General features: G+C 48.9%; 2 protein-coding genes across 2 annotated transcripts; one reads left to right on the plus strand and one right to left on the minus strand.

Moving 5' to 3' along the window:
• Nucleotides 1-1007: 1007 nt before the first annotated feature.
• Nucleotides 1008-6503, minus strand: XKR5 (XK related 5). The gene is made up of 7 exons (XM_026040958.1): nt 6446-6503; nt 5854-6037; nt 4981-5162; nt 4335-4544; nt 3802-3971; nt 3008-3119; nt 1008-2071 (listed from the first exon to the last, which is right to left on the minus strand). Exons 1-7 carry the CDS (start codon nt 6501-6503, stop codon nt 1008-1010), a joined length of 1980 nt encoding a protein of 659 aa, XP_025896743.1.
• Nucleotides 6504-9976: 3473 nt separating this feature from the next.
• Nucleotides 9977-10461, plus strand: DEFB1 (defensin beta 1). Its single transcript, XM_026040969.1, has 2 exons — nt 9977-10064; nt 10337-10461. Exons 1-2 carry the CDS (start codon nt 9977-9979, stop codon nt 10459-10461), a joined length of 213 nt encoding a protein of 70 aa, XP_025896754.1.
• Nucleotides 10462-12705: the final 2244 nt, after the last annotated feature.

Genomic DNA, 12705 nt, shown 5'->3' on the forward strand with positions numbered 1-12705 from the left:
GCCAGCAGAACAGCTGCGAGACCCTGCCAGATGTGCATCATCTCGGACCCAAAACCTTACTCAACTCCAGGATTCTTTGTTAAAAAAAAAATCTAATAAGGAAATAGTCTAAAATTTGGATCAGAATAAATAGGCTGAGTATCTCTTTGCCCTGTTCAAATTTAAAACAATTACCACAAATCTCAGCCCATTTCTCTCAAGACCTATCTGATAGTCTGACCCAACCCAGCTGCTACTGATAGAGCACCCTTCTTCACCAAATTCCTGAGCCCAGGAGGTACCATCTGTCAGAGGATATTTATTTTACCTGTGATTAACTTTAGGAAGAGGGGCTGTGAACGAGCCAGCCTGAAACAAGCTTTTAAATAATTTGTTCTCCTGAGGTTGTAGTTTGCAGAGTAACGAGGGTCTGGGCTCCTATTTGGTCTCAGTGAATGGAGTGCTAAAGTTCTTGAGATGAACCAAGTGGGGCTTCATAAATCAAAAGCAGCTGAGTGTCACCTTAGGGCTTGTTCTGCCTGCAGAGAAGGGGCTTCTCCACCTGAGAGGAAACTCATGTGGCCTTTTTTTAGTCTTAGGCACTTATTTAACCTGAAAAGACTCTCACTTTGGCCACTCTCCCTGCCACCAAGGAGAAGCAGAGACAGCAGCCAGATCTCCATGCTGCAGACAGGCTGGTAGTTCCTACAAGGCACTTATTAAAGGACACGTTTCCAGTCATCATCACAAATACCTAAAAGGTTGAGTGCTCCAGCTGCCTAGCGAGATTGTTATATAAATAAGTTCAATAAATATCTAAATATAGACTTTAAGGTACCTATTCTAACCTCTCCAAAACTGAAAGGAGAGGGTGTGGCGGGACAAAAAGGAATTTTATGGGGATGCAGGTCCACACCTGCCTGGTGGCACGGGACAGTCTTCATGGCAGTGGCAGCGTCCTGCTCCCTCCTGCCGTACCTTGGTGCCAGTGACTCCAACGCCGATCCCGGGAGCAGGGATCTCCCCGCTCACTCCAGCGCCCCGGATTGGCCCCTCGGTCCGTGCTGGGCGCACTTGGGGTCAGCCTTGGGGGTAGATGTGAAGCGTGGCTCCTCAGGAACCCTCGCCCGAGAGCATGGGGTGCCCCGATGGCTATGCCACCCTGTGAGGATGTCCCCCAGCTCCGAGCCCTCCTCGGAGGAACCCGCTGCCCCGCTCTTGCTCGTGCCAAGGGGGGACGAGCTGCTCTGCAAGCAACCGGGCGCCCCCAGGCCCAAGATGGGGCTGATGTTCGGCATCCCAACGGGAAAGCCCTCTCCTTTTCCACCCGGGCAGTCTGCTGGAGACTGTGGTTTCCCATCTCCTTCCAGTGAGTCCTTCTCCGACTCCGCTCCGGGAGAGGCAATTCCTCCACTGTTTGCACTGAAGTAGAGAGATGAGCAATCACAAGCCTCCGATGAGTCCGGGCTCTTGGAAAAGGCTCCAGCAGGGTGAGGATCAGTCTCTTGCTGTGCTTCGTGCCACACAGCATTGCTGCCTCTCACAGCATCTTGCATTATGGGTCTGTGGACCTCTCCTGAAGTTCTTGTGGCACCAAAATTGTGTTTCCCGCTTTCTCTATTCCCTGCCTCTGGCAATTTCTCATCAGTCAGGTTGGATTCAAAATCCAGAGGACCCATCTCCATTGTCGGGAGGGTTAGGGTGGCCCCAAGCTCAGCCCTGGAGGGTTTGCCCAGCATCGGTCCCCCAGGGTAAATCTCTCCCACACCACCATCTCCAAAAGTTGCGTTGATCTTGGAGATGTCTCCTGTCTTCAAGGCCAGCTTTATCAGCAGCCAGTGGTGATGGCTTGTCCAGTCATCTTCGGTGAGATGGGACGACCCATCCTCGTTCCTGGAAGCCACCTGTGTCTTTTCCATCACCAAGGACTCGCCATCTCCGCCACTCGAAATTCCCAAGCTCTGCCCTGCTGGGCAACCAGCTCCATCATCACCAGGGGCTGTAACGCTGCAGGATTTCTCCAGGAAACCTTGCCAGATCTCTGTGGACTTGGGGTGGAGCAGGCTGTAATAAACCACCAGAGCTGCAGCACCTGGAAAAGAGCAGAAATGTATCAAGGGACCCTTTTGCCATCATTTTGGTCTGGTGGGCAAGAGAAGTGAGGTTGGGTCTCACTATCTTCTCCTGATCCATGAGCCCTTTTAGCAGTGATGCAGCTAGGCATTAGGTGTTTCAAAACGCAAACATTTAAATCAGTGCAAAAATCCCATGTGAGCAGCTTCCTGCAAAGGGAAAAAAAAACACGGGAATACAACATTTTGGCAGCAGAACACTCTCAAGACAAAATTTCCTAAAAATCCAGGTTGATTTACAGACTGATAGGTGCATGGAGAAGCAGCCACTGAGCACCAGTGTGGCATGGACATGTGTGGCCACAGAGCAGCAAGACGGTGAGTCTTGCTCAACATCTCTGATGCCTCTCAGCATCTCCACCCACTAGCTGCTAACGGGATGGATTTCATCCATGCTCACTTCTTATTCCCTTGGAAGGTGCTGCTCTTTCCTCCTGGGGAAAATTCACCAAAGATCAGAAAAAATGCTAAACCATTTGCTCAGATTTGCTCCGGGACACCAATTTCTCCAATGAAAATTTTGCAAAGAGAGATGCTAGTGAGGTTGTTTGCAAGTTGTACAACCTCTTTCCTGCTTCAGGTTGTGCATAGCAGCCATGGGACATTAAATGCACCATGGACACAGCTACCCTCTTTTAACAAACCTCCTTTTCCAGTGGTGGAATTTTAAGATATGATTTTAGGAACAGAAACTCAAGGGGGATTTATACATTATAAGATACATAAATATATATATAAATACAGCAACTTCAGCTGTAGGAAAGAAAGGAAATGTTCTGTTGCAACTAAAATTGTTGCACAATAAAACCAATGATGACAATTTGCTCGACTTGAAACAGACCATCCAAGGCTCTCCGCATCCCTCAGCTGGGCCCTGAAAAATCAGTAGCTCTCACCTATTAAAAACCCCGAGCTGATGGCCCCAGTGAGACACAGGCTGCTCCACAGCTCTGCCTGCAGGAACTCTGTGGCCAGCAGCAGCAAGAGGGTATTTTCCACCAGCATGACCTGCAGAGGAAGGAGAGAGCTTAGATGTGCTTCCCACGACACCCAACACCCCGTTTCCAGCCTCTGCCTGCTTAATTTGCACCACTATGGCAAGTTCCCTTTTGTTTCAGCCTTCTCTGCACTCAGGTGGAGTTTCTCTCAGCTTATCAGAAAAAAAGGAGAGTTTCCACAGTCTTTTTGTTTTGCTCCACAGACTCTACTGATATTCTGTGGATAGCAGCAGCATCAACCCAGGCCTGGGAGCAACTGCAGACACAAAAGTATGAAACAAAACTCCGCACTTCTCAGCGAAATAGAAATGAAGCCAGAGCAGAAACCAATTTCACTTTGTCGATGACACGGTTTGGGGGCAAGTGCTGGATCCTCCGCATGTGGCAAGGCTAGTGGTGAGGGAGCCTGAAGATATCTCAAGGGAGAAATCGCCAGGAAGAGACACTCAGTGTCAGACGTGCTTGTTGGGTAGCCTCTGGGTGAAGGTTTTCATGGACCTCCTGTTTGGATTGTGAATTGCTGCACTTAGAAACTCTTATTAGTGACCCTGAAGCCTTGGCTGATGAGGTCAAAAGAGAAGAGAATTTAACCAGCCTCCCAAGGTTTGGAACAAGTTGAGCTTTGGTTATCCTGTTGCCCCCATACAAAATCTGCAAATTCATGTAAAATACTGAATAGCCAGGGCACTTACCGCATAAAACACAGCCACTCTGAGCTTGGAGGGACCAGGCCGGACATTAATGTAGCAGAAAACATAGATGGCTCCCAGCAGGCAGTTGAAGAGCCTCCAGTGGCAGGGTGCTGTCACGATGTCCGTCTGCTGAGCCACCAGCCAGAAGGACACTACCAACCAGTGGATGCCTGAAATGGAAAGGCACAAGAAAGACCAAATCTGGTGAGCTGCAGGTGTTGCTGTGTGTTGTCATGCTGTAAAGTGCTCCATAAAGCAACTGGCACCTCCTTCATCGAAAGAGAAGGAAGGTCAGGTCTATGTGACAGATCTGTGGTGGCATCTCTAGCTGACAACACTCCAGGTGCCAGGCCCAGCTTTTCCTGGCTTTCAAGGAGATATACAGAGATCAAAAGAGCCCCCAGACATTGCGTGTGGGGTTGGGGAGGTGCAAACACAGCGGACAGGAGGTCCGTGCCAGGTACCCAAGCACCAGGAACATCTCCCTGGCTGAAAGCAGGACGCCACATATGAAACGTGAAAGCTGCTCTTACCAACCACGGCAAAGACCCAGTAGGAATACAGCCTGGCAAAGAGCACGAGGGACAGCACCCTGGTCCCAAGCATCCCCGTCCTCCACAGCAGCAGGCACAGCAGGGCCGTGGCCGGCAGGTAGAGGTGGCCCGGCTTGAGCAGGCACATGGAGCGGCTGTAGGAGACCAGAGCCCAGGCGAGGGAGAGGAGGGACAGCCCAGCGCTGACACCTGCAAAAGACATTGTGGCCTCCTGCTGAATGCTCCCCGGTCTCCATCAGGTTCTCACTCTGGCATTTTCCTGCCTAAATGTTATTTTAAGCAAGCAATGAGCTGAGATTCACAGTACGATTGCTGCTGGCATGTTCTTAGAGATTAAAGATGTGCAGGGAGGTCCCTGAGGATGTACTAGCTGCACAGTGATCCACGGCTGGAGAAACATATGGATAAATATGGTGTGACAGAGGGACCTGTTCTGCTGAAGTTACCACCAGCCATGTAGTGAGTTAGAAAAGACAAATGCTCTGATGCCCACCAGGCAAAGTTCCAGCAGTAACTCTGCAGGAATGTTCTGCCATGGGGGAACAAACATCTCCTGCCCAAACGTGCTACCTACACTCAAAAACAGTCTTCCTTTTCTCTCTCTGCTCGGAAATCCCCGACTTACCGGGGAAAAGGTCTGTGTGGTCCACAGCCACGAAGATGTATGCCTGCAGCAGCACGTGCGGCAGGCTCTGGAGCAGGGCTTCCAAGAGCCGCAGCACGGACGCGTCTCCTTGCTGCATGAGCAGCTCCCTGGTAATGCCATTGCCCCTTGCCTTTCTTGCCATCTGCAGAACATCCCAGTACCTGGAGGAGTTGGAAATGCCGTCAGTGCACAGCGGAGCAAGTCAAATTAGCAATCTCCTGGTCTGCATCCCAAGGCTCTGCTCCGACCTCTGCCTCCCAGCTGCACCTTCTCCATCCTGACGTCCCCATCTCCCTTCATCCCACCACCCACTCCTCTTCTCCAAAGGCTGCAGGGAATCAGGCGAGGCTAGAGACCCAAAGCATTGAATGAAGCACAAACTATAGTTCTGAGTTACCAGCTAAACATCACACCCCCAACAACAGGTTCAACGGGAATAAAAGCAAGATTATTCTCAGGGTCTTCTACTAAAATACAGCACACATACGCACACACTCAGTGCTTCTTCTAGCAACAGATGGAGGACGTCAGAGAGGATAAAACTATTCCCAGAATTCATATGGGGACATGGAAAAGGTCATGCAAAGCCATTTCAGATTGGGAGGAGGGGCCAACTGCCAGCCAGATGCTCAAATTAAAAATCTCACATCCTCCCAAATTCCTTGCTCACAACATCACTCTGCAGGGAGGGGGCTCAGGAATTCTCAGGAAATGCAAGAGAAATGCAAAGTATCTCCCCTGCAACACGAAGTCCAGCGCTGCTGATGGCCTCTCCATCCACATGTTACACAGAGCATTAAAATGCGGTTTATTCTCAAAAGACTGGACCACCAAGCTGGGCACATCCCTCACCGCTTCCAGACGCCCAGCTGCAGCGCGTGGAGCACCAGGAGGCAGCAGCGAGGCTGGTGCCCGTCGGCCCTGAACCAAAGGGCACTGAGGAGCTGGGCTGCGTAGCCGGGCACAAGGCAGGACACGGTGAGCCAGAACCAGACGTACTGCCCGGACAGCACATAGTGGATGATGGCGCAGAGACCTGGAGAAACGAAGAGGTGCAGCTGGAGGATGCCGTTGGTGAGCGCGCAATACCCAACAAAACCACCCAAATTGAGCAACCGGCGTTAACTGCACATCCACAGCGGAGCTGAGCCAAGACAGCGGGATGGAGAGGGAGAAACTCTCCTGCCTACAGCTCCAAGGACCCTTCTTCCCAAAACTGCCCCAATAACAGCGCTGGGGCGGTGCAAAAGCTGCTGAAAACAACCCGCTGTGGATGCACGGAGAGTTGCAGCACCCGGGTTTATCTCCAGCTTGCAGGCGGGGCCAGGCCTCCCCTGTGCACGAAAGGGCGCAAAATAAGAAGAGAAATAATAAACAGGCAGAGAAATGAACTATTAATTAAATAAAACGAAACACAAGCAAGCGCGCGTGGCCGCGCACTCACGCGCGCACCGCTCGGCCGCCAGCAGCGCCAGGCAGAGCCCCGGGAAGGAGCCGCGCATCCTGCGCGCCCCTCGTCGCCGGGGGGAGGAGGAAGAGGAGGAGGAAGGGGAGGGCGATGCCGGCCCGTGGGCGGGCGCCGGGGCCGGGCCGCTCCGCGCGGAGCCGGGTCGGGATGAGCAGCGACTCCCGGCGGCGCCGCCGCCTCCGCGGGCGCTCCGGGATGTCCTGCGCTTGGATTCATCCCCAGGGCCTCCAGGTTACCGTGCGCTCGCGGCAGCTCGTCCCCAAGCCTGCCGGGGTGTGCCTGTGCAGAGGCTCATCTCCAGATCTTCCCTGTGACTTATTTTCAGAAGTTTATCCCCAAACTTGCCACCTTATGCACTACCAGAAATGCATCTTCGAGCTTTCCATGTTTTGCACTTCCAGAAGTTCACCCCCAAACTTTCCACATTATGCTCATGTAGAACTTCACCTCCAAACCTTCCAYGTAATGCTTTTGCAGAAGTTCATCCCCAGGCCCTCCAGGTTCTATATTTGTAGAGGCTCATCTCCAGACCTTCCACTCCCAGAAGTTCATTCCCAAACTTTCCATGTTTTAAGCATTTGCAGAAGTTCATCTCCAAACTTTCCATATTATGCATTTCCATAAATTATTCCTCCCAAACCTTCCCAGTTTCTATGTGCTGGCAGAAGGCCCTGGAGCAAAGGAGAAGCTGGCATGCAGGAATTAGCCCATAAAACGTGATGTCCAAGCAAAGTTACAAGTAACTTCAGGTGTTGGCCTCCTTGCTGAAGATATGAAGCATTTGTGCAATGTGTTCGTGCCACTTGTGGTTGCAGGTGCCCTTGTGTGGATAGAGTTTTGCTGCAAACCTGTCTTACCTGCTTTTTAATCCTCAGCCCAGTGGTTTGTATCCCCATTTAACCAGCAATGAGAAACATGTGCATTTTAGAAAATAAATCATTTTCAAGTTGCTGCAAGAGAGACCAGTGAGGGCTGTTGAATTAAGTCCAAAAATCAGCTAATGTTTTATCCATGCAAATGAAACCCTAAATGAAGCTCAGCTGAGTTTCTTGTGGTTTATCTCTTGTGGAAGAATCACCTCCAGCAGGAATGCCAATCCGCCAGAAGTCACATATGCACTTCCAGAAAATGTGAGAAAGAAAATATGAGAAATTTCCCTAAAAGCAATGTGTATTTGAAGAGAAACTTGCCTTGTATTTGTTTATGTCTTCTACTGTTTTTACAGGGTATAGCCCCTGCCCTTTTCTGAAGATGGCTGACCAGGTTAGATAACCACTGGTCTGATAAGGGTGGCTGTTCTCTGTCCAAGAAATGGCATTTCCCCCAAAATGCCAGTAATGGTGGGTAGAACAGCACGCTTGGAAGTATAATCCACAGACCTGTATTTAATAAGATAAGCAGACATACATTCAGTTATGCAGCTCTGCTAAGACAAAGTTTTACTAAATCACATAGAAGACTTCCAAAGCTTGCAAGGCCCTCTTAGTTATCATATGTGTGTATGTCTGTGTGGGGGGATGTTTTTATGCTTTTCTAGTCTTTTTTTTTTTTTAATTTTAGAGTGTTTGTTTCTTTGCAATCCTTAAAGCAAAATGTGTGTTGTGTTGTTTATTGATTACGATTATGCCTACCCCCTCCACGTCCTGCACAGCTCTCCTCTTCTGTTTTAGCATGTGAGCAACAGACCCAATATGCTGTTTCTTCTCAGACACACGTACATGCCACTGAAAAAGGAACCAAGCTAGTGATTTGGTCCGACAAGCTGAGCTTGTCTCATTTCCCTTCCAGGAGAGAGGGCTGCCAGGTTTCTCCTTTGCCTTCAGTACTGATTTTTGCCAGGCAAGTAAGAAGTAACAGGTATTTTTGCTGCTTTGACTCTACTGTCAGGATTTAAGTGGCCAGTGGACTGAAAAATTGGTGTGCTAGGGAAAGGCTGACCATGAAATGTGAATAAATTCCACTTAACACAGTGTAGGTCTTGCCATGAGTTGTCCCAGTGACCTGACTGAAATAAAACTGGGGTAAGGCCTGGAAAACACCGCATGGCTCTGTTGTTCCTTGTGTTGCTCAATTGCATCCAGCACCGATGAGAGAGTCGGCTTTCCTGGGTTCACATCTAAACTTTTGGGGCTAACTTGAGCAAATGCATCAGTGAGGAAGCTGGCATGAGGTAGCATGAGCCTTTTTGTCGCCCACACAAGGGATGTGAATCTCATTGTCTTGCTCCCTCACCACCCATCACCATCTTTCCTAGGAGGAAGCCGTCCTAGGGAGCCCGTCCAGGTATTTTCTTAGCCTCAAAGTGCCTGCTGACAAATCCTGCCCCTCCTTCTGCCCTAGAGCTTTTGGAGTTTCCTAAATGCCACCTCACACTAGGCATGACGCTACATTCCCGAAGCAAGGCCAATGACCTTGCTTGGAGAAAACCGATCAGGACGCATTGGTCCTCCCTCGCAGAGGAGCAAGCATATGGGAGGCAGATAAAAGCCGTGATGAAGAGATTTCTCCTGGAAAGCAGAAGAAAGGCATTTGAGGATTTCATGGAAAGAAAAGGGCCATTAGATCATCTGCAGCACAGGCCAGAGACTGTTACTTGGTAGTCTGGGTCTAATAATCTCTGCTTGGCTAAAGCAAGCCTCGCACAAAACTATTCCCAGAGCTAAGCACCCTCCTGGCTTCACCGCCTACTCAATTGCTCTGGCTGACATCCAGTCCCTGTTTTGGCTGTGCATTCCTCCACTGGATTTCAGACACCTGGAGCCCACTGAAAAGCTGCTCAGGACCCAAGTAACGCTGCATACATGCATACATGGTGAAACTACCTCCTCTTCATATTTTCTTCAAATGCAGAGGTCCTCTGATTCCTCTCTGCAATGCTTCCTTCTCCAGCCTCAGGATATTTTTTTCTCTAGATTCTGCAGCTTCTCGTGTTTTAAAATGGGAACAGAAGGTCTTGGTGGGCTTGATCCTTAGATAGGCTGTCACCAACTCCATAGCTGATTTTGGGCGATCCTTTCTGCATCTTAATAGGCAATAAGTATCCCCTCTTATTTAGAAAATGAACCTTTGAAGACAAGGCTGTGTCCTGCCTTGAGGTTTAAGAGGGTTGAAGAGTTTAAGTTCTTGAAGTGAACTGGATCCCAGACACGTGGCCGTAGCTCCAGCTAGGTCAGCGATTGCTGAAATGTCTTCCTGCCCGTGTGATTCCTTGTCTGTCTGCCTGTTCTGTCTGTCTGTCTGTTGATTGATGTTTGGGATAAAGCCAAGGGAAGTAGGTGTATATGTTTTAAAAGGATAATCCCTCCTCTGTCCTAATAGGACAGAGTACCTATCCAAACAAGAATGCTTCTTTAATTAGAGGTTACATGCCCTGTAAATATGTTGTTTATATCCAAACAGGATTGCCAAATCCCTATAGGTCACATTCATCAAGGCCTTATATATACCGGCTCATTCCTGCTTCTCGTAGCATCTCTTGTCACAACAGCTTTTGGGTGACACTCTGCGATGTCAGCCAAAGCCATGAGGACGGTTTTCCTGCTGCTTGCTCTTCTCCTTGTCTCCTCATCTTCTCCGGTGCCTCAGACTGCTGCAGGTAAGTGTAAAAGCAATCAGGGCACCTCCAGGAATTTTTGCTGTTTGGGAAAGAAGAAAATGATACTGTAAATGGAAGCAAACTCAGTCTGTGGGGAGCTTGGTGTTCAGCTTGTCCATTTCAGTGCATGGGTGCTAAGGGGATAGAGCATCACAGCAGTGATGCTGCTCGGTAGGCTAGCTTGGGTGGATTGTCTATTGCTAACTTGGGGCCAGGGCTTCTTCACATGTAGAAGTCCAAAGATGCTCACAAGATGTTTTTCTTCCTGACAGTGTCGGACACTGTTCAGTGTCGGAAGATCGGGGGCGAATGTTCATACTTGTTATGTCCCATCTTTAAGAGAAGCGTTGGCACTTGCTATGGCCAAGCAGCCAAATGCTGCAGACCCTTCTGGTGAGCCTCCGTGACACCATCAGACCAGTGGCTGTGACAATGGTAGCGTAGCAGGGTCCCTCCTAACATGGGCACACCATCGCCTTGGCCGCTGTCTTTCTCCAGTGCTGGTGGAGGTCATTGTGTCCATGCTCTCTTCATCTGTGTTCACGTCTGGGAAGCCACCGTGCATCATCTCCACGTCCCCTGTCCCTCTGCTGTTGCCAAGTCTGGGTTGAGCCCAGGTTGAAACCTGGGAAAATTCTCTTTCCTCCATTGCCAAGGGGTGGCTTGTGGTGGGAATTAGGCAGAATTCCTCGTTGCATCAGGGAGAGAACATGACATGTCCCATGCAGTGCTAGAAGAGACCTTCCTCATCCTGGAGAACGCCCTAGCTCCTAAATTAAATACGGCTGTAGTCAGGGGCAGAGATGAGTCCCTGGTGACTGCAATGTTCCTGGATGTGTGTTGGAGAAAAATGTCCTTCCATGAGACCCCAATGGCCACAGTGACCACAGCAGCCAGCCAAAGGGTGGTTTCTAACCTCTCAGCTGGGAAGGGTTCCCTGTTATGGGGAACCCAACTGTTCCTTCATTTTGGTCAAGCCCCTCAGAGGGTTGGTACCAGTCAGGGCTGAGCACTGAAAGTCGCAGCCCCAAGAGATCCTCTTCCAGCTCCAGGATTTCGGCATTGCACTTTCCACCTGCCAGTGCCATGATGGAAGGGGTGGCATCTCATTGTTTTTTCCCCAAGAGTCTCTTCCCCACCATGTTCACACCTGCAGTTCTCACTTGCCTTCCACCCAGAGGACGGGGACCCAGCTCCTCTGTCCAGAGCTTCCTCCCATCTATGGCAGTGAGTTGTCTCAGGGAATGGGGAAGACAATGAGGAACATCTTCATTTATGTCTTTTACTTGCCCATCTCATCCATGCCTTTCCTGGAAGGATGGGTAAGTATAAAATGCAGCCCTAATTTTCCTGTCTTCACTGTAGGATCCCTTTTCTTTTCCATGAGTCTAGGTATTCCCCCATTTCCACTTCTCAGCATATCAGGATAAGGTCTATTATCTTCCCCATCCTGCATCCCCAGAAGATACTGGCCTAGCTCGACCATCTGTTCGGCTTCCCAGAGGACAACTGATTGACTCGGTCCCTGTTCCTGCTCTCCTGGGCATCTGTCCACCTATTCTGATTTCACTTCTGACATGACAGAGCAAAAATTGGAAACTGAAATCTTCAAGGATGTTCTGCTGTTCTCTTGAAGAAAATACAGAAATGATTTGTGCTCTTTTTCTTGCATTTAATATGTATACACTATGTCCAAAGATACTGTGGTTTTCAAACAATTATTTTATTGTGTAAATATTTGCTAAAGCACAAGTAATAAGCAAAAATCTTTAAACATTTTGTTGGTATTTGTAATATTTAATATTTTAACATTTTAATATCTCCTGTTAGGAAGTCCACATTTGTTCAGGTTGGTAAGATGGTTTGACCTCTGATCGGGCATCTGCTCTGCTTTCAGGGTAGCAGCATTTCCATGCAGTTAACCCTACAAATGTAGTGCATGATGTTATAGCATGTTACCACCACCAAAGAAACAATTACTATTAATTGTCACACTCTCCAAACCCATCTCTAGATGACCATCAAACCTTGCTCACTCTTTTCATCTGGGAATTTGAAAGTCCTCTGTACTTGTGAAGTGAGGCTTGTATCACCCACAGGAGGTCCTTAAGCAAATAGGAGGTACCCTCTGATTAAGCCACACTCTTGTGCACCACATTAAGTTTTTCTCCTTGATTTCAGGATTAAGGTAAAATAACAAATCAATGCAGGTACTATGTGGTATGCCAAACACTTGCAGTGACTTTGGCACCAGGCATTCAGTAACAGTGATAAGAGATACTCAATGATTGTATAATCGTTGCAATTAGTATATTGACTGCTTAACAAAGAATGTGAGCGTTGTTATTCCCACTGTATAGATGAAGAAATTAGGGCAAAGAAAAGAGAGATGGAGAGACAGCAAGGCCATTGCCACATAGCCATCCACAGCCAGGAGGAAGAATAAGACTCAAAAATTATATCGTCTGTCCTAAATTGTTTAGCTCCTTCCAAAATAAGTGCCGACATCATTAAGAACATTAAGAACATTAAGAACATTAAGAACAAAATCTGTATAGCTGTTACCAGCAGCGGGGACAACAGATCCTTTTGCATAGAGCAAGATAGCTGGCCACCAGATATATCTCCTAGAAATCTGAGT

This window comes from Nothoprocta perdicaria, unplaced genomic scaffold, assembly GCF_003342845.1.
Source record: "Nothoprocta perdicaria isolate Ctin4 unplaced genomic scaffold, notPer1 scaffold_101, whole genome shotgun sequence".
Classification (NCBI taxonomy): domain Eukaryota; kingdom Metazoa; phylum Chordata; class Aves; order Tinamiformes; family Tinamidae; genus Nothoprocta; species Nothoprocta perdicaria.

Excerpts from the sequence above, each read along its gene's own strand:
- XKR5 (XM_026040958.1), bottom strand. The coding sequence starts at position 6,503 with ATGCGCGGCTCCTTCCCGGGGCTCTGCCTGGCGCTGCTGGCGGCCGAG. Across the intron at positions 6,038-6,445 it reads GGCGGCCGAGCGGTGCGCGC|GTCTCTGCGCCATCATCCAC; the intron begins GTGAGTGCGCGG and ends TCGTTTCTCCAG. Across the intron at positions 5,163-5,853 it reads CAGCTGGGCGTCTGGAAGCG|GTACTGGGATGTTCTGCAGA; the intron begins GTGAGGGATGTG and ends CAACTCCTCCAG.
- DEFB1 (XM_026040969.1), top strand. The coding sequence starts at position 9,977 with ATGTCAGCCAAAGCCATGAGGACGGTTTTCCTGCTGCTTGCTCTTCTC. Across the intron at positions 10,065-10,336 it reads GGTGCCTCAGACTGCTGCAG|TGTCGGACACTGTTCAGTGT; the intron begins GTAAGTGTAAAA and ends TCTTCCTGACAG.